Here is a 21,823-nt window from a genome sequence, read left to right as displayed (position 1 = left end):
AGCCGAAAAGCTTACAGTAGAAGCCCCGAAAGCTTACTGCCCAGGTGCGTAGGGGCAGCAGGAGCGCCCTATTAGATTGGTGACAGATGCCTGGGAAGTGATCTCCAGGCGCGAAGTCTAATGGAGATGCTGCCTTCCGGGGATCCTGCTTCGAGTGCAGCCAACCAACGATTCAGCGCAATGCGTTATCGGCGAGATCACAACGTACTTCGCACAACGCCACCTTTTGCAGCATCAAAGAATTAAAATGAGACCAGATAAAACCTCGAGCATTGATCGCGTTGAAAGATGTTTGAGCTACCAGCACGCTGATTCTTTGTCGACACGCGCGAACAGCTTTGAGTTTCGTTGGCAGGCACAAAATAACATTCCACGGCATACTGTATCGTCCCACCACGGCGTCACACGACGCGTCACCAGAGAAAGCTTCACTGGACGACATCAGATCGTATCAGATTAAGAGTGATAGTGTATATTATCATCAATTCGTTATCAGGTGTTCCACCAATGGTCATGCTGAAGCTGACCAACACCAGCATGCTTTTGAGGTGCCTTATCATCTTGGAGACTGGCCCCGCTGTATCGCCATTTCCGCTTCTGCTCTCCTGCCCACCACATACCCATTCTCTCCGCGTTTCGTAACCATTTCATGGCATCTATTCCCTCCTTCCCAACCACCAAGCTTTGCATCTCATCCATGGTCCAGGCCTCGACCGGGTGGATCTCGGCTGGGTCATGCTCGAGGTTCGTGAATCTATACGGCACGGTTTTGCAGAGCGGCATGACGAGTCGCCAGGGTACAGCAGCTGATGCGACAGAGAGAAGTGCTGCGCCAGCATTGATGATGCTGAAATGCCATGACTCTCTGCCGGCATCTTCTGCGATGTAGGGGCGAATGAGCGACTGGCCTTCATATTCGCGAACGAGGTCGGAAGCAGCAACTGAATCATGCTTGTCCAGACTGCCAGACTGAACGAGCAGGTCTAGTATCGTCGGAAGAATCGATAAGGAGGAGCTGGAAGCTTTGACTTGCATTCGAGGCAGCTGTGGATGGAAGAACAGGAGCGGGACCTGGAAATTGATGATGTGCGGGTTCTCGAATGTTGTCAACGCTTCGCAGTCCTCTCGGAAAGCCATTCCATGATCTCCGGCAAAGACGACCAGTGTCTCATCGAGTACATCAAGCTCCTCGAGGACGTCCATGAACTCCCCAATCCATCGGTCCTGGTAGCGGAGGGTATTCAGATAGCGGTTCAGTGGGCGTTCCTCGTGCCAGCCCCATCTGCTGAGATACTCCTCGTCGGTGCCGAACGACTCGGGTACAGACCATGGATGATGGGTCGTGCTGGTCAGATGCGAGAGAAAGAGACGCGATCCCTCCTGTTCCGCCTGTTCAAAGAGGTCGCGAATGTACGGCTTCAGCTCCGTTTCCGGGAACCCGAAGTAGTTTGCTTCCGGCTCCTGAGGCGGGTAATGGCTGATGACGTATCCATGAGGAAAGACCGAGCGATAGACTGATTGAAGCCCATGTTGTCCATCAGCACGTCCTGGCGATCGAACCGATCCGTGATGGCTTGGGCATGCACCGAACGCCACGGCCGCTGCAACACCTTGACTCGAGCATTGGAAGCCCCATCGACCAGGTCCTTGCCTTGGCTGAAGAGGTTGAAGATATGCGGCAAGCAAGCCTGGTAGATGGTCAAGTCCGCCTCTTCTGTGAAATCGACTGGGAGCGGCTGTGCGCCACAAATGCTGCCAATCAGACTTTTGAGGGTGGCTGTTCCAGCTGTGACCGACCCAACCACGTTCAAGCCACCACGACCCTCCCGCAGATGACTGCGCCATCCTTCCGAAGCACTGCTCTTAGATGCGCCGAGGTGGCCGTCCACTCCGGTCAACAGTTCGGCGTTTTCTGAGATCGAGGCGAGACGCGCATTCAATCCTTCCATGTCATTGTCGCTTTCCTTCGCCAGGACCTGATGCAGATGGGACTCATTCGTAAGTGGAAATGCGTCCAGTCTGGTACTCTCGAGGTGAAACAGGACGACGTGTTTGATGAGCACGTCATTTTCTTCAAACGCTTCGCGCAACGGCTCCAGCAGTTCTTCCTCAGCATTCGACACCTTTAAAGGATCCATCGTTGCGCTGTATGGCATCCACTCATCATCGCTATTGTTCACGGGCTGCCAGTAGAACCGATCGAACCCGCCTATGCGGTAGTCTGGGAGCCAATTCGGAACACTGTAATGCTGACCGATCCACGAACTGTTACCAAGCGCCGGGCGGCCTAGGCCAAGCGACGCAAGCAATTCCGGCTTTGGGAACGGAATCGGGATGGCGTTTGCTCCACAAACAGCAGCCTCTCCAGCGTCAAAGATCTGATACAGCGTGAACGGCAAGGTTGTCGATAAGTGAGCGAACGGCGAGTGTCGGGGCCTGACTATCTGCAACACTGCCACAAGACCGGAAAGGCCGACGAATATTACCCTCCACAGCGTCTTTCGCACGACAACTGCTGTACTCGTCTTCTCGATGTCGGTCAAGGCTTGGGTGCCGCTCGGCTCATCCTGATATGGCTGAATAGTCTGCTCGATCTGCGAGTATGACGAAGTCCTGCTGAAGACATTTCTAGCGAAGTCTAATAGCGACCCGACCCATTGGTAAAGCCATGGATTCAACAGGGTGGCGATGAAGGTGAGGCCAGCCGTACACAATCCAACGCCAACGGACCCAGAAGCCAATAACTTCAACCCCGCTGAATCACGCGCAAAGTTGCCGGCCGCAGACCATCTGATCTCTCCTCCAGTCTCAACATAGAAGCCGAGTTGCGATGCTGATGCAAATAAGGTGACAACGCCGATGATTGATGCGATGAAAGATGCGAAGTTGGAAATGAGGCTGGCGTTAGGTCGTGATGAAAGCAGCAATCGACCGCCGATGATAATCACAGCGTCCGGAAGGAAGAATGTCGGGAGATAAAGAACGAAGAGAAGAATCGGTAATGACGAACGGTGACTGCTCAAATGGACAACTTTTGACGTGAGGCTGGAAACGACAAGAACCGAATACAAGAACGACTTGCTGAAAAGCATGCTCGCGACCCATGAGTGTGAAAGTTTGATGCAAGCCGTTGAGAAGATGAGGATAATGGAGGAAGAGAACGACAAAAAGGACAAGGATTGAGTTTGATGGATCGCGTGAAACTGTGAAACTGGAAGAGACGCGGTACCATCTTGAGAAGGCCGCAGCACGTGGACCCTTGCCCAAACCAGCGCACGGCGAACTTAGGAGGTGGCTGATTTGTTGCGGGGGCGGATGGCAGGATCCAACGCTTACCAGCTTGGAAACGGCATAATTCAAGGGCCAAGCTCGGATCGGTTTGGCTGGGTTGTCCTTCCAAGCGACATCAGATCTAGATTCCAGCCACGGCGTCGGTTTTTGCGCTGCAGTGATGTGGAAGAGCTGTATTGCGTGATCGAAGAACGGGGGCGTCAGTCGAATATTACAACGGTCACCCCATGCGCGAGGACAAAACAGACCTTCAGTTGACAGCTGTCTGCTCCTGTCGATCCGAAAGTTTTCTCCAGGCTTTCGAAACCCTGCAGGTTTTCTAAAATTGGCAAGGCTTTGACGAGAATTTGTTCCATGCTTATTCCACAAGAGCTCCTTTCGACATCGTACCTGGTCACTAGCCAGGTTGCCAAAGAACCTCAAGGCATCAACAACACTTAAATTTCAGCCATGTCACCCGTGGACCGCCTCTGTGTCTTGAGTAGTCAGAAAGCACGAAATTGATTTTTGTTTGGAGTCGCAGAGCGTCCAAGCTTCGCTTGCAATTTCCATGACAGAATTTTTGCGGCCGGAAATGTCGCGTGCTCCCTTATTCAACCCCGCATCGCGAGGTAACTGAACGCCTCGGAGAACGAAAGCCGTTGCTTTGCTGGCACACGGCGCCGACATTGACGCTGCGAACATCTGCTCAATTGCAGTGCTCAGCTGATTGGCAATGATGTCATTGCGATTTACGCCTAGCTCAGTGGCTCTGACGATTCCAACTGAGGATGTCTACGTGAAGCAATTTGACATCAAGGTACATAGGGCTTTTCATGCGTCCTGGTCGAGACACGCTTTCAGCACGCGACTCCTACGGCTGTCTCGGCCTTACACTGGATACTTCGCGTCGGATCCCCCGCGATATCGCAAATTTTAGCGGCGGCCACATCAATCTGGAAGTCCGCTTCACCATGAAGACTATGGAGTCGGTCCCATCACTTTCACACGACAGTCAGTTGTCCTTGTCACAGTTGCTGGTCTCCTGGAGCGTTGTCGGTCGCGCCGTCGGGATCGAGACACCTATCACCATGCTCAGATTTGACATTCGCGCCAGTACCTCCAGCTGAAGTGGCACAGTTGTCGTCTCCGGCGAGATGCCACGACTCTCCAAAGTCTTGATCCCAGCTTGCTGTCTGCCACTGCTCGAAATACCACTCGTCCCCGTCCGACCCACACAATCCTCGCCGCAATTCATCGACTTCTCGCAACAGCCGCTCTGCCTCCGCCCTGATTCTCTCAAGCTTGCCAGACTGCTCACAGTAGGCTTCCGACAGTTTCTCGTGCTTGATCTTCCAACCAGCGAGCAACTCCTCCAAGACCCGAAGGCGCTGTTCTTTCCGTTGACGGAAGGCTCGTTGTGATACGCGGTTCTGCAGGCGACGACGCTGATGGCATGTTATTGTCATGATTCGAAGTGCCGCTGATTGGACCTACCTGGAGCTTGTTCAGGCTTGTGATTATTACGCTTCCGATCTGTGAGTTCAGACAGAGCGGAGACGACGAGAAGCAGCCACCGGACCCGTATAGTCGAGGGACGAGCTCTTCAGGCTTGCGATGTGCGGGCACACTGGTTTCCGACAGCTCACGCGCCTTAGTCGATACGTGGCTCGGAATCCTGGTCTCGTTTGTTTCGCCGTGGGCGGACTCAGCGTAGTGGACGTTCTTGAGAATCATAGAGGGTTGATACCATATTGTCGGCATCCTCGCTCTGAACTGTGTGAGGCGCTCTGGAATGGTTCACCAGCTGCTGTTGCCGGATACCACAAGCACCGCCTGAATAGTCGGGGAGCTCTGCCTGGAGCACGAGGGAGCTTTGTATCCTGGATCGACACAGCATGCGAGCCGAGCTTGCCAATGAAGGGGTTGTACGTGGCGTGCAGTCGCTGAATCATCGGGTGTTAGATGCAACGCAATGGCCGTGATAAATGAAACTTCCAAGGTCCAGACTTGTTACGCGCCTGCTGCCGTTGTTAGTGCTTCCGTCCATCTCGCACCTGGCGCAACTCAATCCGAGGGGCCTTGTTCGTGAACGTGGACGGTGGGGACGGGTCGTGTTTTGTGTCAGACGCCCCTGAGATACGAGCTCAACCATACGTCCGAGTGCTTCACATGCATGGTCTTTCCAAAACTGGCAAGGAGTTCGAGTATGGCTTTACCCCCAAAAGCAGTACGTGGTCAGCAGAGTAATCTTGGCAGGCCGTAGGAACGTCGACATTCATGGCTCTTACATGACATGCTCGGACGGCGCGAATGGCTTGGATATCTCCTCAAGTGTGCCAGCACAGACGCAATTACAATGCGCGACAAAGCTTTTGTCAACAGTAGATGCAATTGAACGCAGACCCATCTTGTGATGTTTTTGCAATTGGGTACACAGTGGGTCTTTGGACCCTGAAGGGCTCGGTTACTGGCACCCGCACTTGCATCCGCCCCCCGTTCTGCCCAATTCCCGCCCATTAATCATGCTGCCGAGGCCTTACTACCACTAGCTCCGTCCCTATAATCCTTCAGTACAGATCTTGGCTTCCCATCGTATCCTGTCAACTCCATCCACTCTTTCACGCTCTTGACTCTGCTGGGCAAGATCTCGTCCAACAGATTGTAGTCGCGCTTGGTCAGCTCAGCTTTCCAAGTGTTCCAAAATCCCGAGAAGTTCTCACGAAAGGTGAACAGCGTCGAATCCTCACCAGCTGCGGCCTGCCCGATCTTCCGATCCGGCTCTGGGAAGATACCCAACTTGAAGTACTCGTCAAGTGTAACGTCTTTGTAGACTGCGGGCTTGCCAGTCACCGCAGTATATGCGGCAGCCACGTCTTTCCATGCGATGTCTTCTGTGGCGACGTGCAGTTCCAGGCCGTTGCTCCGATCGGGATTGTCAAACAGCCAGCGCGCATATCGACCATAGTCCCTCAGGTAAATCAATGGACAGCGTGAATCTCCAAGCGGCACAGCGAAGACCATCGTCGCGGGGTCCTTGGGGTCGGGGAGTGGTCTCAAGACTTCAGACAAGCCCTCCATGTACAGGCAAGAGGTCAGAACGGACCAGGCCATAGGTTTCGTCGGCTGAGCAGAGATATAGTCGACTACCTTACCTTTGCCATCCAGATGGCCGGTCCGATACTTAGGATCAAAGTTCCCTAGCTTCGAGGCATACTCGAGGCCTGCATAAACAAAGTGCTTGACACCAAACGCCCGCGCAAGCTCGTACAGTCGGGTGCCCCAGTAAATCTCTGCTTTCTCGCCAATGGCGAACCCGTTGGTGTTGGCAAAGTGGTAGTCGACGCCTTCGAAAGCTTTCCTTAGGTCTTTCTCATCATAGGCGTTTCATGCGATGACGGAAGCTGATGGCAGACCCGCGATTTTCTTCGCATCATCGGAAGAAGTATCTCTGGACAGGACCTTTGCAGCATATTTGCCATCGGCAGTCAATGCTGGTGTTGTCAGCAGAACTGGTAGTGTGGCTAATTGGCTGCAGATACTGACCTTCAACGACTGGCCGTCCCTGAGCGCCGGTCCCGCCGATGATGAGTACGACTGGTGGTAAGTTGGCCATCTTGAGCAGGATGACTTTACAGCTTGACGTCCGGTGGCAATAAATCGTCTGATCTGTTGTACCATGGTCTCGACGTGGAGAACGAGCACGTTCTATCTGGCGGAGAAGTAATCGAACGATGCGGCGTGCGTGTGTCTCGACGCTGATGGAGCTGACTCACCAGAACTAGATAGCTTCATGCTGCCTCTCTTGGTAGATTGCTCACGCAACACATGCAGTGGTTATGCTCGGTTTGCTGACAATGAAAATTGTATATGCACGCTGTTACTCAGTAGAGCTTAAGGGCCAAAGATTGATGTATGGGCAGTGATCCTGCTGGTAAGTCCTGAAGACTGCATGTGCGCTTGTACGTGAGCCCCATGTGGCCGTGGACAAGGCGTCTATCGGGCGCCGAGTGCTGTGGACGCCCAATTGTGTGCCGACATACTGCCTCTATCGGCATAGTATGTCAAAATGACTTCCTGAAATGGCAGGAAGTCTTTTGATGCCGAGTGAAAATCTTAGTACCCGTTGCAAATGCTCTTCGCTCCCAGATATCGCGCGAACAACGTACTTATATGGCGTGGCCCATCCTGAACGACTCATTCCAAACGATCAGACCTCCAACATCACAGGCCAGGTCCACCCAAGCCATGGATTTCAAAATCACTTTCAGGTCCTGATATCTTCTGATTCGTTGCAAATGGATGAACTTCAAGCTCGTGGATGCGAGCCAATCGTTGCCACTCGGCTCACAGGTCTGTGCCACAGCTCCGACAAAGGAGCACCAGAGAAGTATTTCCTGCAGCTCGGAAGGAAGCGTGAGTGTGTCGCAGTAGTGGATAGCAGCAATCAACAGAGGCAAGAGCTGCTCTCGGACGTTTCTGGATCTGGGCACCGGAAAAATAACATGCAGAGTGTAAAGCAAGGCGGCAATCCGCAGGGCCTCGAGGATGCTAGCAATGAGCTCCTCATGGTCCGCGTCCTCGTTCAAGTGGACGGATGGACTTGATTCTCGGCGTCCAAAGGACGTCAAGGACAGAGCCCGATGCTGAAGGATCTGACAGCAGTCGTATAACAAGTCCTCGGGCACGTCGCGGCAGTAGCCTTCCATGTAAGCTTGCAAACATTGCGATAGCTCCCCGAGATCCAACAAGAGTTGGACAGTGTTGCAAGGCACGTTATATGATCCCAGGCTATGGAAACCTCTGCCTGGACGCAGAAGATGGCATGGTATCTGTTTTAGACGGCATAGGTGTAGCGGAGGTCGATAGATCGCTTCATGGCCGTGAACATCCATGATCGGAAATGCTGGGGCGGTCAGTGTCGTACAGGCCAGTAGCAGTGATGCACTGGGCCACTGTCAGCGCGATCTGAATGGGAGAAAAACAGACATACTATCCCACTAGCCACGCGGTCCCGTAGGTCTTCAGCTTGTGTATACCCCCACGGGCTTTGATGAGTTGCTTGCATGCTTCCCAGTGATTACAATCGAACTGCATAGTGCCATAGTGTTTCAGCCAGTGTCGTGACTGCATCGGAGGCATGAACGGGGATGGGTCCGACTCCTGCACAGGTATACAAGCAGTATTCTCATTGACTGCAAGCCATAAGATGCTGTGCACAAGCGCGTCACCATACTCGGCTCCGTGCAGGCTAAAAAGAGCCTGGCGTACTTCACGCAATGCCCAGGACTTGAGCAGCATTTGTCGATTGAAATGATCATCGCGAACCCCAGTCAGAGCGTCGCGATGCCTGGATGCACAGAACAATAGCGAGGCCCGTAGCTCTGGATGCTTCTCTGCCAGCGGTAGGATGGTCTCCGCAAAGTGGAGCGCGAAATTGTCGAGCTTGCGAAAGCCGGCCCAGATCACATAGACACCTGTGCGAGAGACGTCAGCCGTGGCCCTCGACAGACCGTAGTCCGACCCGGGAGAGTCTCACTGAAATGTATGGTCTCCTGCGTCCACGCGTCGTAGGGAGTGAAAGCTAGCAATGAGATAGACTGCTCGGCTTCTGGCCCTAATTCGTCGACGATTACTATGGGTGGCGTCTTCTCCGGAGACTCTCGCGTGAGAGGTGGCGATTGACTCTTCGACTCATGGCTAGATGATCTGCGACAGTTTAGTGATCATGTGCTGATTGCATCTAAACGGCCCGTGAGCGATGGACTGACCTCTGCAATCGCAGGAACCGATTCTCGAGGCCCTTCCTAACAGCCTGAGAGCGTAGGCTTCGTTGAAGTTGCCGTGAGCCAGAAGACTTCAAGGTTGGACCATTTACAAACTGGATCTCCTTCATGATTCACGATCGCGCTGGTATCGTCAATGAGATGTGACGAGACGAGCTCACGACGACGGGCTGAGAACCACGGCCTTCGTTGACCAAAGTGCTCCTCTTCAACTGAGCATAACGTGTGATTGATAAAGGTTGTCATTCCAGAAACCCTGGAGAAGGCTGTGTGTCAGCAGCACGTGTGCAGAATGTGCCGTCCAGATCTACCATTAGCATTCAAGGACGGCATTGTAGTCCGATAATGAGCGAACAGGCTGTGGGCAGCGAGGCAGTGACCCGCCTCACCACATGGCCGCGACATAAAGATCAAATAGCGGCGAACTAGGTCCCACAACGCCCAAAGCGACGGTGGATGAGGCTCTGTACGGTGTACTGACCAGCCAAGCAGCCAGCAGTGAACCAATCTTTGTGGGAATGTGAACTTCCAAATCAGGTACGTTTCGAGGACCCACCCGATTTGTGTACCTTTTATGGTAGTCGAATCCTGAATGTGGATTTGATGAGCACGTGCGGCCGCAGCAAATGCCGCACCCGCACATGCATCCGCACTGCGGGCGCGGGCACTGGTTCCGCGCATACAGTGGGTTTGCATCTGTCAGTTAAGTTCAACAAACCAGTCCGTTTAATGCACTCGACTTCGACTGGACCAAAAGAACGATAGTGTGAGTTTGCAGAGCTCCAGAACATTATGCTTGTACGAAATGGTGATTGGAAGAACGACTTGCTGTCATTAGTCATGTTCTCACCGGCGTTCAGTCTGTACCTCTGCGGAGTTCAGCATCGCTTAAGGTGGTCTGCGATCTGTACAAGCGTCGATCGCTCGACTTGCTCCAGCACGAAGAAATCCTGACAAAAATCGAGCATGTCCTCAGCGGTCCAGACACCAGCAGGTCGACTGCCTGCCAGCAGACCCTGGCACCGACGAAATTCGCTGACAAACCAGCTTCTGGTTGCTGAACCCTGCTCCGAGCACTGCGCCCAGAGCAAGAGGATCCAACAGTGCAACTGCTCGAAACCGATCCACTTGTTGTCATCCATTACTGACAGTCGCGCTTGAAATTTTCGTGCCATCGCCTTGACAATGACTATTCTGCCGCCATTACTCAAAACCAGCATAGTCCAAGCAATGAGACTCAGGCGGATAGCATCTATGCGCCGGTCATGATGTTGCATCGTTAGCAGTCGATGACGAATCAGCAGGGTCTCGACATGGACCCAATGTAGCGCACTGTCGTGTCCCACTTGATGTGGTCGAGCACCTGAGAACTGCTTCAGAAGCTCAATACTTACTGCAAGGCTCCGGATTTGTTGGCGGAGTTCGCGAGGTATGATCTCAGACACGGGTGTCCCAAGAAAAGCGCTGCTCGTGCGATCCAGTGCGGCCATGTTTCGCTCCTTGCATATGGCGTACTGTTGCCTGAGCTGCACAGGCAGAATATGTATCTGCTCAACACCGCACGTGTCCAGTGATGGTGGTCGCCCAGCATCCGCCGCAGCATATCCATCGCCAAGGATGATAGCCTCACGAAGGGTAGCGTCCAGCCTCGTAAGCCCGCCTCGTGAGACTACTGCAGAACAAAGAGTCTGCCAGTGTAGGTGAATGTTCGCTTCCTCTCTCTGCTCTCTCCAAAATTCTGCGCAGGCGAGGTGAAAGATATTGAGGATCAAACGATCCGAGAAACACGTTGCTTGCGCCACTGATTCACGAGCAGCTGGCAGTGCTTTGCCGAGATAGTACGATGTCGTACGTGCAGTCTTGATGTTGTGAAGAAGAAGGCTTTGACTGGCCATCGAAGCAATTAGCGCGAACAGACTGGCAGCGTGCTGCAGACAGTCTGAAATGATCGAGTGCGAGGTGAATTGATAGAAGTAGTCCTTCGAGTACGGTCGTAGACAATGCTCAGTCTTCCAGACAGATGGGTGATTGATCTCTGCGTAATATCGCAGTAGCGTCATTATATCACGATCCAGAGGGACACAGGTGCTTTCGAAGGGGTCAGCGACGTCCTTGTCCGTCACTGGCATGCGAGGTATTGTCGGTTTCGAGGTAGGCTTGTTGGAGCGAAGCATGAACAGTTCAAAATTCCGCGGGAGCGAATTCCTAACCGGGTCTCCCTTATGACGCGGCCGACGAGCGCGCTTCGGGGCTGCCATCGACGCCTGCGAGCCAGGTTGTAACGCCACATCGACGCGCAGTGCTCGCAACTCTGTATGCACATAGTGGACGAAGTGAGCGACGATGCGTGTTGGATGATGACCCTGACGCGTGCTCGAGATGCTCCAGGCGCGAAGGCACGATGGCTTAGTCAGAGCGCTTGGCATTGGACTGAAATATCCGCAGCATTCTTCAGGCCAAGCCGGCTACCACGTTTTGACCTCATCGAGTTCAACATTTGCATTTACTGCGTGCCTGCACCGAAACAGCAATGAATACGAATCATGAGCGAACCTCGTACACCGTTAGCCTTAGCCACTCTGGCTTGCACGCCATGCAAGGTACACAAACGAAAGTGTGACAAGGTGTTGCCACACTGCGGGACTTGTCGCAGGTACCGCCAACCCAAACTACCTATCCGACGCGCCGCTGATCAGAGCCGGTGCAAGGGTCGGGCGTGCATGCTCATATCAGAGCAATGAGGCTGTAGGCGAGCCCGGACAGGCTTTGGAAGGGGCCTCTGCTTTCAACATTCCTTCTGTGATCTCCGTTGATCCCTACAGCCATGCTTCATTGCGGTTGCCCTTGCTCGACATCGCCTTCCGCGACGAGGCACACAACATCTTGGGAGAACTGCCAGAGATGGAAAGGTTTGCAACGCAGTTCTTTCGGGGAGTGTACAACCGAATGCCGTTTCTGTCGGAGAGACGCTTCAGAGCGCATCTTCCCTACCTGTATGCTCGGCCGAAAGCCGATTATATCCTGCTGTGTCTAAGCATCAGCCTCATCTTACAGAAGCCAAAGAATGTTGACTTCGATGCTGGGACAATGCAATCGTCGTTGTATGTTACAATCAAGTGTCTCATCTCGAGCCTCGAAGCGGCAAATCACAGCTCTCTGGACTTCCTGCAGGCACGGCTTATTGTGTGTCACTACGAGCTAGGCCATGGCATATACCCCGCAGCTGTTGTGTCGGTCGCCTCGTGTGCCGCAAGTGCGCGGATATTGGGCTTCGAACAAAAGCATTTCCAAGACCGTGGGCAGGATGCCAGTAATGTTGCCCGGATCCATGCTGCGGAAGAAGAGAAGAGGACTTGGTGGGCGATCATCAACGTGGACAGATTCATCGGTCTCTGCGCGGGTGACAGTCACTTTGGAGCTTCTGACCCATCACTTGATGATCTGCTGCCTATTGACGACACGGCCTGGACTGCGGATGTACGGGTCGCCCCATGCCCAAAGTTGTTCAATGCTGAGTCTCTATAGGTGCGCTCTACAGGTTTGACGGACGCTTTCGATCTTCATACCCCATGTGATGTGCAGGTCGGTCAATTTGCACGAGAATGCCAGATGTTTCATATTGTTGGGCGGCTCGTGAGGCACGTGTTCGAGCCAGCCGCGGACACGAACTTCCAGAAGGCAGAAGCGACTCAAATTGCTCGAACACTAAATGCATATCTGCCCGTGCTTAAGCTCCAGGAAGAGGAGCACGGCTTCTACTGTGGTGCATTTGCTATATGCTGCAGGTAGGTGATTCTGACCAACAGAGGACCTCCTGACTAACCGCGACGGTCTTTGTAGCTCGTTGTTCTTACTCTACGAAGCATCGATTTTGTCCGGCCTCTACAGTCCCGCTGAGACACAGTCGTTCTTTGCCGCCATCGGAGACATCTCTTTCCAGGCTACTGCATTAATTCAGAAAATTTTTGAAACCACTTCCGGACCGCACACAAACGAGGACTTGTTCTCCTCATTCCCACCATACGCGTTCTATCAGGCTGCGGTGGTGCAAAGGCGCCTGTGGAGGCAGACTGGACGACTTCAGTACCGAGAGGCCTTCGATAAAATCCACTCGGTATTGGAAATTTTCCAGCGAAGGTGGCAATTTGCAAAAGTGTATGTCCAACAGCTGGACGCCGCCACCGTCGAGCCAGTGAGTACACTTTACTTCGCTTGCGGAGGCAGAGCTCTGAGCGCCAGGGGTCCTACGGGTGATCCACTGCGTCCATATGTATCGTGATGGAGTCAACTTACTTCCTATTCGAGCGTCAGAAACTCTTGCGCCCAAAGAAGAGCTAGCTGTTGCTCTGTCAGCCCGACACGCATTTTCTTTATGCCTGCGGCTGACTAGTCCACACGGAAGTGATATATATTCTTCGAGTGTTTGTGCCCTGTGGCCTGACGCTCAAGTGCTCTATACATCTGTCAATCACGAGGCGTACTTTCGAGGCATATGGCAAAGATGGTCACCGGTCCGCTCGCAGAGATGCTGGCGCGCAACAAGTCAGCGACCGCCTTGCCTGCGGGCGGCGTCTACCCGAGCTAACGCTTCACAGAGCTTTTGCGAAAACCTACACGGCCCCGGTCGGCCTGAAGACGATGGCTAGTGGGATGCGAAGCTCACGTGCCGGCGTCGTGGTTCTCTCCTGCTCCGATCCGCGGCTCAATCCATACCAGATACTTGGCATTGATTCGACGCTCAGTCAGTACCGAGCATCATGCACTGCCGCCACTGACTCATACTGAGATAGAAGCGACAATGGTGCGAAATGCTGGTGGCCGTGCCTTCGACGCGATCCGAACCTTGAGCGTCTTGCAAGCGATCGGCAATCCAGCCACAATTGTGGTAATGCATCATACTGGTAGACGATCCGGCTGTATCACGGTTCGCTCACTGATTCCGGACAGATTGCGGATTGACTCACTTCCACGACTCAGACATCAAGAAGGATTTGCTGGAGATCGCTCCGAGCAACGCACAAGAAATCAACGCTTCTTCTTTCGGAGAAATTACCAACGGGTGAGTACGATGGCCATGCGTTTCTAAGCCGAGCGGACTGATCTTGTCAAAGCGTCGATGCAAGCATTCGCGAAGATGTGTCGTTGCTGAGAGCTTCGCCAATGATCAGGTCAGATACGCAGATCGTTGGCTTGAAGTACGACATCGATACCGGCGCGTTGACAGAAATTTCGGTATGACGCTAGGACGCATTCTGGGGCATAGCCGATGCCGCGCAGAGTCTTCTCGGCCAGAAATGTCGCATTCAAGCTCGTCTCTGTACTAAGGGTGTAAAAGTGGCTACATAGGCTGTAGCTTCCAGCGTACATGCACCTCTTCCCCAGACTTCAGAAGCATGACCTTGACACCGGCAGCAAATATATTCGCAGACGTGCATACCGCCAAGCGCGACATCAGCGACATCGCAATAGTTGGCTGTCCTCGGCCTAGTACCCTTTGGCGTCCTTCATGCTGCAGATGGACGAATGTCGGTTTTGCGTCGTTGTAGCATGTTGCACGTCCTGTCAGCCAGGGACGGGCCTTGCCGCTCAAAGATCGGCGGCGCTGAGGATTTTGTTCACTCTGACGTCATCCCAAGCGGCTGTTCATTATTTTGACAGCTTTTCGAGTGAAGCTTCGCATCTGCAATCGATGTCCATGAAAGCCTCGTCCGTTGCAAGCTTGCATAATCTAAATCTTGGCTACATCATCTATGGACGTCGCGACAGACGGATGCATGGTCCGTCATTCCGCAGCGGCAGCCTGCAAGGAGGTTCGGACCTGAGTTCTTCCGCCCCACGCTAAAAGTTCGGTTCCGAGTCATGGGCCTGTCGATTGGCGGAACCCTCGCTTGCTGAACGATGTTACCATAGCCAGGAAAGAGCTAAGCTGGGGCACGATTTCCACGCTGTTGAGGAGACGGTGTGCTCGAACACATTGCAGATAAGCTTGCTCGACTTGTGTGACTTTGCTGTCAACGTCAGCAACAATGATCTGGCAGGCGCTGGTCATTTCCGTCCTCCTCTATCTCATCATTGGCAGTATCGTGAATTATCGCAAGCTTTCGCAGTTCCCTGGACCACCACTTGCGAAATTCACCCGATTCTGGCTTTTCTGGCAGGCCGCCAACGCCAGGTCTCACGATGCGCAACGAGAAGCTCTACGCAAATATGGATCGCCGTGCCGCATCGGTCCGAACCTCCTCGTCACTGATGACGCCGATGTGGTCCGTCACATGAGCAGTCCACGTTCAAAGTGGTCCCGATCAGCCTGGTACAATGCCATGCGCTTCGATCCAAGAACGGACACAGTCTTTTCGACTCGCGATGAACGCATTCACATGGATCTCCGAACAAAGGAGATTGGAGCTGTAAGTCCTCGCTCTGAATATCTACCCAGCTAATCGCCTGCGCAGTACTCTGGTAAGGACATCGACAACATCGAGGACTCCATGGATACCACTATCGTCGAGTTCGTGGACATGATCCGAGAAATGCGTGGCAAGCCTATGGACTTTGGGAAAGTGGCACAGCTCTTTACACTCGATGTACTCAGCCGCATCGCCTTCGGAAAGTGCTTCGGCTTTATCGCTGCAAGGGAAGACATCTTTGGATATGGCAAAGCCGGCGAGGATTTCTTTCCCATCAACGAGCTGATGTCCAACCACGCCTTCTTCCGCGCCTTGATCGGCAATCCCGTCATGCAGAAGCTCGCAGCTCCGAAAGACACCGACGAAGTTGGTCTCGGAAGAATTGCCAAATTCGCAAGGGAATGCGTCGAGGAGAAGTTCAAGTCCGATAAGCCAGCAGGGACATGATCGGACACTTCGTCAGTAAGGGCCTCACGCAGCTGCAGGTCGAAGCAGAGTCTGCTCTACAAATCGTTGCCGGGTCCGACTCTACGACAACCATCTTGCGATGCACGCTTTACCTGCTTGCTGGATCTCCTACGGTGTATAACAAGCTGAAGGGTGAAGTGGACGAAGCTGTCAGCAATGGTGCAGCGTCACATCCAGTCGTCACGTACGCGGAAACGGAGAAGCTGGAGTATCTTCAGGCCTGTGTGTGGGAGGGCATGCGGATGGTGAGTTAATTCGAGCCTTGCCTTCACTTCCGCTAACTATTCTAGTGGCCACCTTTGATGGGCATGAAGATCAAGTCTGCACCGAAGGGCGGCGACACTGTCGATGGTGTGTTCTATCCGGAGGGCTCGGAGTTGGGCCAGTGCGACTCGGCAATCTGCCGCAAGCCTAGTGAATGGGGTGACGACGCGGATGTTTTCCGACCGGACCGATGGATCGAGGCGGATGAGAAGACCAGGCAGCGGTATGAGATGATCGTGGGCTGCATCTTTGGGACAGGCAAATGGACATGGTGAGTTCGTGTACCGAAGACATGCCCGCCTCTGACACTTTCCCAGCCTCGGCAAGCACATCGCAGAAGTCGAACTGCACAAGGTTCTATTTGAGGTACGTCCAGACCACTCCGTGCTCTCACGGCGCTGACATTCTGCAGCTTATCCGGCGATTCGATTGGGCGATCGCGAACCCTATGGAGGGCGTCAAGATGGCCGGTCATGGCATATGGGCCCAGAAAAACATGAATTTGACAGCCGCCGTCCCAACATGACGAATGCACAATGTAGTCATGACACACGATTTTTTGTTGCTGTCACAACATCTGCACGCTACCAGCTGTAGCGGTGGCTTCGCAGCCCTTCAGATCTTTGGCGGTGATGACTGACATTCGAGCTTTCCATGCCGTATATAAATCATGATACATTCCAGCCTGTCTCTGAGATGTGATAGGAAATGACTGGGTTCTGATTCGTACAGAAAGGCACGCGCGTTGTTGGGGTCGCGTCAAGGTGCTTGGTTTCGGACATATCCCGACGTGCCAACGGCAGGGCGGCAATCTTGGCACCTGTGTGCCGAGGGCGCTAACCCGGATATCCACCGAGTCGCCCAACCCGCCACATTTATTATTTGACCTCGAGCAATGACTCGTTGGTCAAGATGAGTTCTAATGCCCTGACGCACAATGCCCGATCACGCAGAAAGCCTGCGACTTGTCACCATCTCTGAGTTCGAGAAGTCGGCTAAGCAGAAGCTGTCAAAGGAGGCATGGAGCTACTATCGGACCGGCGCCGATGACGAGTTCACCCTTCACAGAAACAGCAACATCTACAACAGGTAAGTGGCACTGGAGTCTGTTCGCACGCGCTCATCGGCCTAGACTATTCATTCGCCCGCGTGTGCTTCGCGACGTTTCACACATAGATACGACAGTGACGATCTTCGGCAAGCACTACAACTTTCCCATTGCCATCGCGCCTTCGGCGTATCAACGGCTGGTCAGTGATGATGGCGAGAAGGATATGTACCGCGCCAGTCGGGCAGTTGGAACGAACATGACCCTCTCAACGAATTCCACCACTAGTCTTGAGGATGTTGTGGCATCCGCACCAGCTCCATCCGGCGACCAGCCCCATCTGTGGCTGCAGCTCTACGTGATGCATGACAAGTCCATCGCGCAGGGCCTGCTCGACCGGGCAAAAGCCGCTGGCGCGGAAGCAGTCGTCGTCACGGTCGACACGCCTGTGATCGGCAATAGGATCCATGAACGCAGGGAGCCACTCACACTTCCGCCGCACATGTCTCGGGCGAACCTGCCGAAGATGAAAGTCGCGGCCAAATCGAGGCTGATCCTTAATGCTCGCACGGCGGCTGAAGCAAAGTCCCTGCGTCAGGAGTCATTGGCGACGCTCAATGATGACTCGATGACTTGGCAGACAGCGATTCCATGGCTCCGTAAGGCTACAGATCTCAAGATCCTTCTCAAGGGCATCATGACGGCAGAGGACGCCTTACTTGCTGTGGAAGCGGGCGTCGATGGTATTGTTGTGTCGAATCACGGCGCACGCCAGTTGGACGGCATGCCGTCCACTCTCGAAGCTCTTTCGGAAGTCGCTGCAGCTGTGGCAGGCCGTATACCCGTTGTCTTTGATGGTGGCATCAAGAGAGGTGCCGACGTGTTTAAAGCACTAGCGTTGGGCGCAGACTTGTGTCTTATCGGGCGGTCCGCACTCTGGGGACTTGCTCATGATGGCCAGCGAGGCGTGGAAGATGTGTTGCATATCTTAGAAAGGGAACTGTTTCGGACTATGGCGCTTGCTGGGGCGGCCTCGATTAAAGACATCAAGCGTGAGATGTTGGGCGTTGAGCGGCAGAATGGCTTCGGAGTTGTCAAGCTCTGACAGCAATCCGGTGAAGAATTGCTAGGCGCTCGGTTGGTGCGCTCAGGGTGCTAGGATCAGAATTGCTAGGAAGGATCAGTGGATGGACCAGCATCGTCATTGGAAGATAAGCGAGACCTTGCGCGGACGCCGCCAACGTTGGCCGCCAGATTTAGCCGTGGACGATCCTGCAGCGTTTCAATGCAGCTCAATTGAATGAGACGCTTCGGGGTTTAGTCGCGAGAGAGGATCCGCCGGACAGCCCGGTCGACAATGGGAGAGGTAATTGGGAGCTCGCGAAGATTATATTTCGGCTTAGCAGGCTGGACTGGACCCAACCCGACTGAGGCTCTGCCACAGACGCCGCAAACCTCATACCGAGCGTACTACCGCATTGTTGACACGCCTCATTCTCTCCAAATCCCTTGCCCGTCTTCTGACGTCGTCATTTGCCCTCAGAACACCTCGCAGCTTATTCGCAGTTACGCCTCTCCCACCCAACTTCGTGGCGATCCCTCTGTTTCGGATCTCGGTACGTAGTTGCCGGATATTCATTCCTTCGTACTGAGCCGCGCGGGCTGCTTGTCCTGGAGATGGAAGCGGTGGTGCGCGACGGACCTGAATTTGCTGAATCGGCACGGCCTGCTGAACAGGCTGCGGCGCTGGCTGCTGCTGTACGGGCTGCTGCTGTACTAGCTGTTGCTGTGCTTGACCTGCTTGGTTTGGGTTGGCTACCGGCTGGGCTTCTTCTGCTTCGATTCGCCGTGTCGCCGGTTCAGCCGAAGGCGAAGGATCTCCGAACTTGATCGCGTTCGGCAAGAACGTTACCCGACGTGGAGGATCTGTGCCATACTGTTGTTGCTCGGCAGCGTCAACGTACGCGTGGCGAGGTAGGCCCATCGGATGTTCGGGATCTTGATATTCATATTTGACCCAAGCTGGGTAGTATTCGATGACTTGCCGAGAGCCCGTGCCTAATTGTACAATCTCATTTCCGCGGAAGTACAGCCGATGCTCTTCCAGGATGTCGTCAAGAGATTCGTTTTGAAGGCTCGTGTTCCAATTCTCCAGCCACTCTCTGCTTTGCCGGTGCATCTCGTACAGAGACAAACGAGCCGCAGCTGATGGTCGCAGGCCCTCGTACAGCAGCCTGATCAACTCCGGTGAGTAGCTGGTCGCTGAGAGGGCCGCAAAGCGATCTAGGAAATGGTTCTGCAGCCGGATATACTCGGTCTCGGCGCGCCGTGAACTTCTGGGTTGTCCGTACATATCGCGTAGTGTTTCATACATCACTTGTTCGGCGTCGTCCATGATGGCGTCCCAAACGATTTTGGCGATAGCCCAGACCATGAATTTTGAGTCCATCTTCATGCCCTGTGGATTCGGAGGACTTTGGAAGTCCCGACCCCATCCGGTCATCTCTGGAGGCTTCCAGACTTCTGTGCAGTATCGTGGATTCTCTGGTGTTCGAGGAGAGGTATAGTGCACGAGACCAAAATCCATGACCTTCACAGAGGGGTATAGCAAGGTGAAGTCTCTCAGTGAGCCGGTGCCTTGGTAGATTTTGTCGAGCTCCTCGTCATCTTCAAGCCGAGCATAGTCTAGAGCAACATTCATGGACTTGATGTCGGTATGGATCATGTACTCGCCGCCGTTACGGGGCTCTTGAAGACCTTCATGAATCAACGAAGGCCCGTCGAGTGGCCCATTCATGGTCCGACATGCTCGGGCGAGTGAATGAACCAGATACCACAAGAAGCTCTCAGGCACGCTACGCTGCATGAGTCTGTACTTCCAGAAAAGGTCATCGATAGTGCCATGCGGTGCGAAGGTCAAGTAGAACCGGTTGCGCTTGAGTTCCGTGTTGAATTTGTATTGGCGCAGATGGAGGATGTTGCCGTTTAACTGCTTGAGCCCATCGAAGTCGCTGTACGCATTATCCCGGATCATTCTGCGCGTTTTGCGCTGCAATTCGACTTGGTAGACAGCCTCTGCTGATATACCTTGTCCAACGACGAACGGCTTGATGTCGTCCAGCTTGTTGTAGGGAGTCTGCTTGATGACCATTTCGTCGACGAGTTGTTGTGTAGCATTGTGTTTGACCCAGAGGCCCACCAGTGTGCCCATGCCATAGATTCCACGTTTCGGGCTCCAGACACCATCGTCGCCGTCATCTGATATGTCATGTTTACCGAGAAGGAACGGAAGGAGAGCGGGGGCTCTTCGAAGGAGGTCGGGTCGTAGGGAGCATATGACTTTGGCTACTGCAGACTGAGTCCAGGTCGGCGGGGCTTTCGTCCAATCGAGGTCGGTGTGGAAGGCTTGTTCGTTTCGCAGGATCCGATTCGAGAAGAGAGGCTCTTCAAGGGGACTCGGACGTGGTGGCATGTTGCTTGCTGTTGTTCCATCCGTGCAGGGCCCGTAAGCTGAGCAGACTGCCTGCTATACGCAGCCAGGAAAGGCAAGGCTTGTCGCAAATACGGGAGAGCGGTCGCTAACAAAGCTTTCTTTGTTGCTGGGAGAGGAAGTGTCAGTGTCGCTTGCGTCAAACATTGCCTGCGCCGCTTTGTTGACACAGCGATGTTGCATCGCATGAGTATGATGGACTCTCGGACAAAGAACCGGGATGCCAAACGCGCAGCACGCGCTGGTCAGCCTTGGTCTGCCGAGGCGTTGTCCATGATAGATGTGAGAAACTTCGTGAGCTGCGATTATTTTACGAAGGTGAGCGCCTGCGAAGCGTCTACTCTTTGTATGGCGGTCCCAGCTCTTGACACGCCCAATGTATCGTGTGAGGGATCTTGTTGAAGAGGATGGCTTATACAGTGGCTGCATCGAGCTATTGTGGTACGCAGCCTCAGCAGCGTCGGCTCTGTGGTGCAAAGACTTCGGTCTCGTTGTCGGCTGATCTTCATATTTTGGTCGCGTCGTAGCATTGCGAGGCCTCCGCGTACGCATCACTGGCTCGGTTGGGGCCATGATCTGTGCGAAGCAGGCTCATTGCGTGGAACAATGAGTGGATAGGCCGGCGGGCATGGTTCGTTTGGTTCGAGACTCGGCTTCGGCTGGGACAGCTGGATCGTAGGGGCGCTCGATCAACTAGAAATCAGTAAGGCCGACGACGAGGCACGCCTTCGTCTGCGCAAGCAATGCATGAAGAAGTTTCCGCTCTGGCAGGGCGGCTCCGTGGGCAGTAGTCTTCGAGGCGAGCGCACGTCTGCCGGCGTGGCCACAAAAGTAGTCAGCAAGGGGAGAGTGTGAATGCCTGAACACCCAATTCAAAGCACAGTCGCCGTGCTCGTCGGGCACGACATTGTACGCGGCGTATGTGCGGCCTACCTTCTGCCCTCACCGCGTCTGCCGAGTACAAAAGTGTATGGCGAGACGAGTGGGCAACGTGTCTGTCACGTCTGCTGACAATACACGGGTCTGCGCGCCAGAGCATAGCGGTGACTCGAAGAAACAATTATGGCGGAGTTTCAACGAGGTCTGACAG

General features: G+C 53.9%; 9 protein-coding genes across 9 annotated transcripts; 4 read left to right on the top strand and 5 right to left on the bottom strand.

Annotated features, from left to right (window-relative positions):
* Nucleotides 1-492: 492 nt before the first annotated feature.
* AB675_11756 (uncharacterized protein) lies at nt 493-3,092 on the bottom strand (the record flags this gene model as incomplete). The annotated part of the gene is made up of 2 exons (XM_018140629.1): nt 493-1,477; nt 1,504-3,092. 2 exons carry the CDS (start codon nt 3,090-3,092, stop codon nt 493-495), a joined length of 2,574 nt encoding a protein of 857 aa, XP_017996777.1.
* A 1,206-nt stretch (nt 3,093-4,298) lies between these two features.
* AB675_11755 (uncharacterized protein) lies at nt 4,299-5,034 on the bottom strand (the record flags this gene model as incomplete). The annotated part of the gene is made up of 2 exons (XM_018140628.1): nt 4,299-4,718; nt 4,768-5,034. The coding sequence occupies 2 exons, from the start codon at nt 5,032-5,034 to the stop codon at nt 4,299-4,301; spliced, it is 687 nt and encodes a 228-aa protein (XP_017996791.1).
* Nucleotides 5,035-5,793: 759 nt separating this feature from the next.
* On the bottom strand, nt 5,794-6,886 carry AB675_11754 (NmrA-like family domain-containing protein 1; the record flags this gene model as incomplete). The annotated part of the gene is made up of 3 exons (XM_018140627.1): nt 5,794-6,638; nt 6,687-6,764; nt 6,817-6,886. 3 exons carry the CDS (start codon nt 6,884-6,886, stop codon nt 5,794-5,796), a joined length of 993 nt encoding a protein of 330 aa, XP_017996814.1.
* A 1,376-nt stretch (nt 6,887-8,262) lies between these two features.
* On the bottom strand, nt 8,263-9,166 carry AB675_11753 (uncharacterized protein; the record flags this gene model as incomplete). The annotated part of the gene is made up of 3 exons (XM_018140626.1): nt 8,263-8,747; nt 8,810-8,979; nt 9,042-9,166. 3 exons carry the CDS (start codon nt 9,164-9,166, stop codon nt 8,263-8,265), a joined length of 780 nt encoding a protein of 259 aa, XP_017996831.1.
* Nucleotides 9,167-11,957: 2,791 nt separating this feature from the next.
* On the top strand, nt 11,958-13,335 carry AB675_11752 (uncharacterized protein; the record flags this gene model as incomplete). The annotated part of the gene is made up of 3 exons (XM_018140625.1): nt 11,958-12,533; nt 12,582-12,841; nt 12,897-13,335. The coding sequence occupies 3 exons, from the start codon at nt 11,958-11,960 to the stop codon at nt 13,333-13,335; spliced, it is 1,275 nt and encodes a 424-aa protein (XP_017996704.1).
* A 222-nt stretch (nt 13,336-13,557) lies between these two features.
* Nucleotides 13,558-14,294, top strand: AB675_11751 (uncharacterized protein; the record flags this gene model as incomplete). Its single annotated transcript, XM_018140624.1, has 5 exons — nt 13,558-13,598; nt 13,652-13,797; nt 13,847-13,957; nt 14,004-14,115; nt 14,168-14,294. 5 exons carry the CDS (start codon nt 13,558-13,560, stop codon nt 14,292-14,294), a joined length of 537 nt encoding a protein of 178 aa, XP_017996722.1.
* A 788-nt stretch (nt 14,295-15,082) lies between these two features.
* Nucleotides 15,083-16,721, top strand: AB675_11750 (Pisatin demethylase; the record flags this gene model as incomplete). The annotated part of the gene is made up of 6 exons (XM_018140623.1): nt 15,083-15,463; nt 15,509-15,879; nt 15,927-16,176; nt 16,222-16,466; nt 16,513-16,561; nt 16,608-16,721. 6 exons carry the CDS (start codon nt 15,083-15,085, stop codon nt 16,719-16,721), a joined length of 1,410 nt encoding a protein of 469 aa, XP_017996739.1.
* A 411-nt stretch (nt 16,722-17,132) lies between these two features.
* Nucleotides 17,133-18,348, top strand: AB675_11749 (Hydroxyacid oxidase 1; the record flags this gene model as incomplete). Its single annotated transcript, XM_018140621.1, has 2 exons — nt 17,133-17,284; nt 17,328-18,348. 2 exons carry the CDS (start codon nt 17,133-17,135, stop codon nt 18,346-18,348), a joined length of 1,173 nt encoding a protein of 390 aa, XP_017996710.1.
* Nucleotides 18,349-18,699: 351 nt separating this feature from the next.
* AB675_11748 (uncharacterized protein) lies at nt 18,700-20,715 on the bottom strand (the record flags this gene model as incomplete). The annotated part of the gene is made up of 1 exon (XM_018140620.1): nt 18,700-20,715. The coding sequence occupies one exon, from the start codon at nt 20,713-20,715 to the stop codon at nt 18,700-18,702; it is 2,016 nt and encodes a 671-aa protein (XP_017996837.1).
* Between the last annotated feature and the right edge of the window lie 1,108 nt (nt 20,716-21,823).

This window comes from Cyphellophora attinorum, assembly GCF_001299255.1.
Source record: "Cyphellophora attinorum strain CBS 131958 chromosome Unknown Contig28, whole genome shotgun sequence".
Taxonomy (NCBI): domain Eukaryota; kingdom Fungi; phylum Ascomycota; class Eurotiomycetes; order Chaetothyriales; family Cyphellophoraceae; genus Cyphellophora; species Cyphellophora attinorum.
The sequence above is the reverse complement of the archived record's forward strand: the minus strand, read 5'-3'. Positions and strand labels throughout refer to the sequence as shown.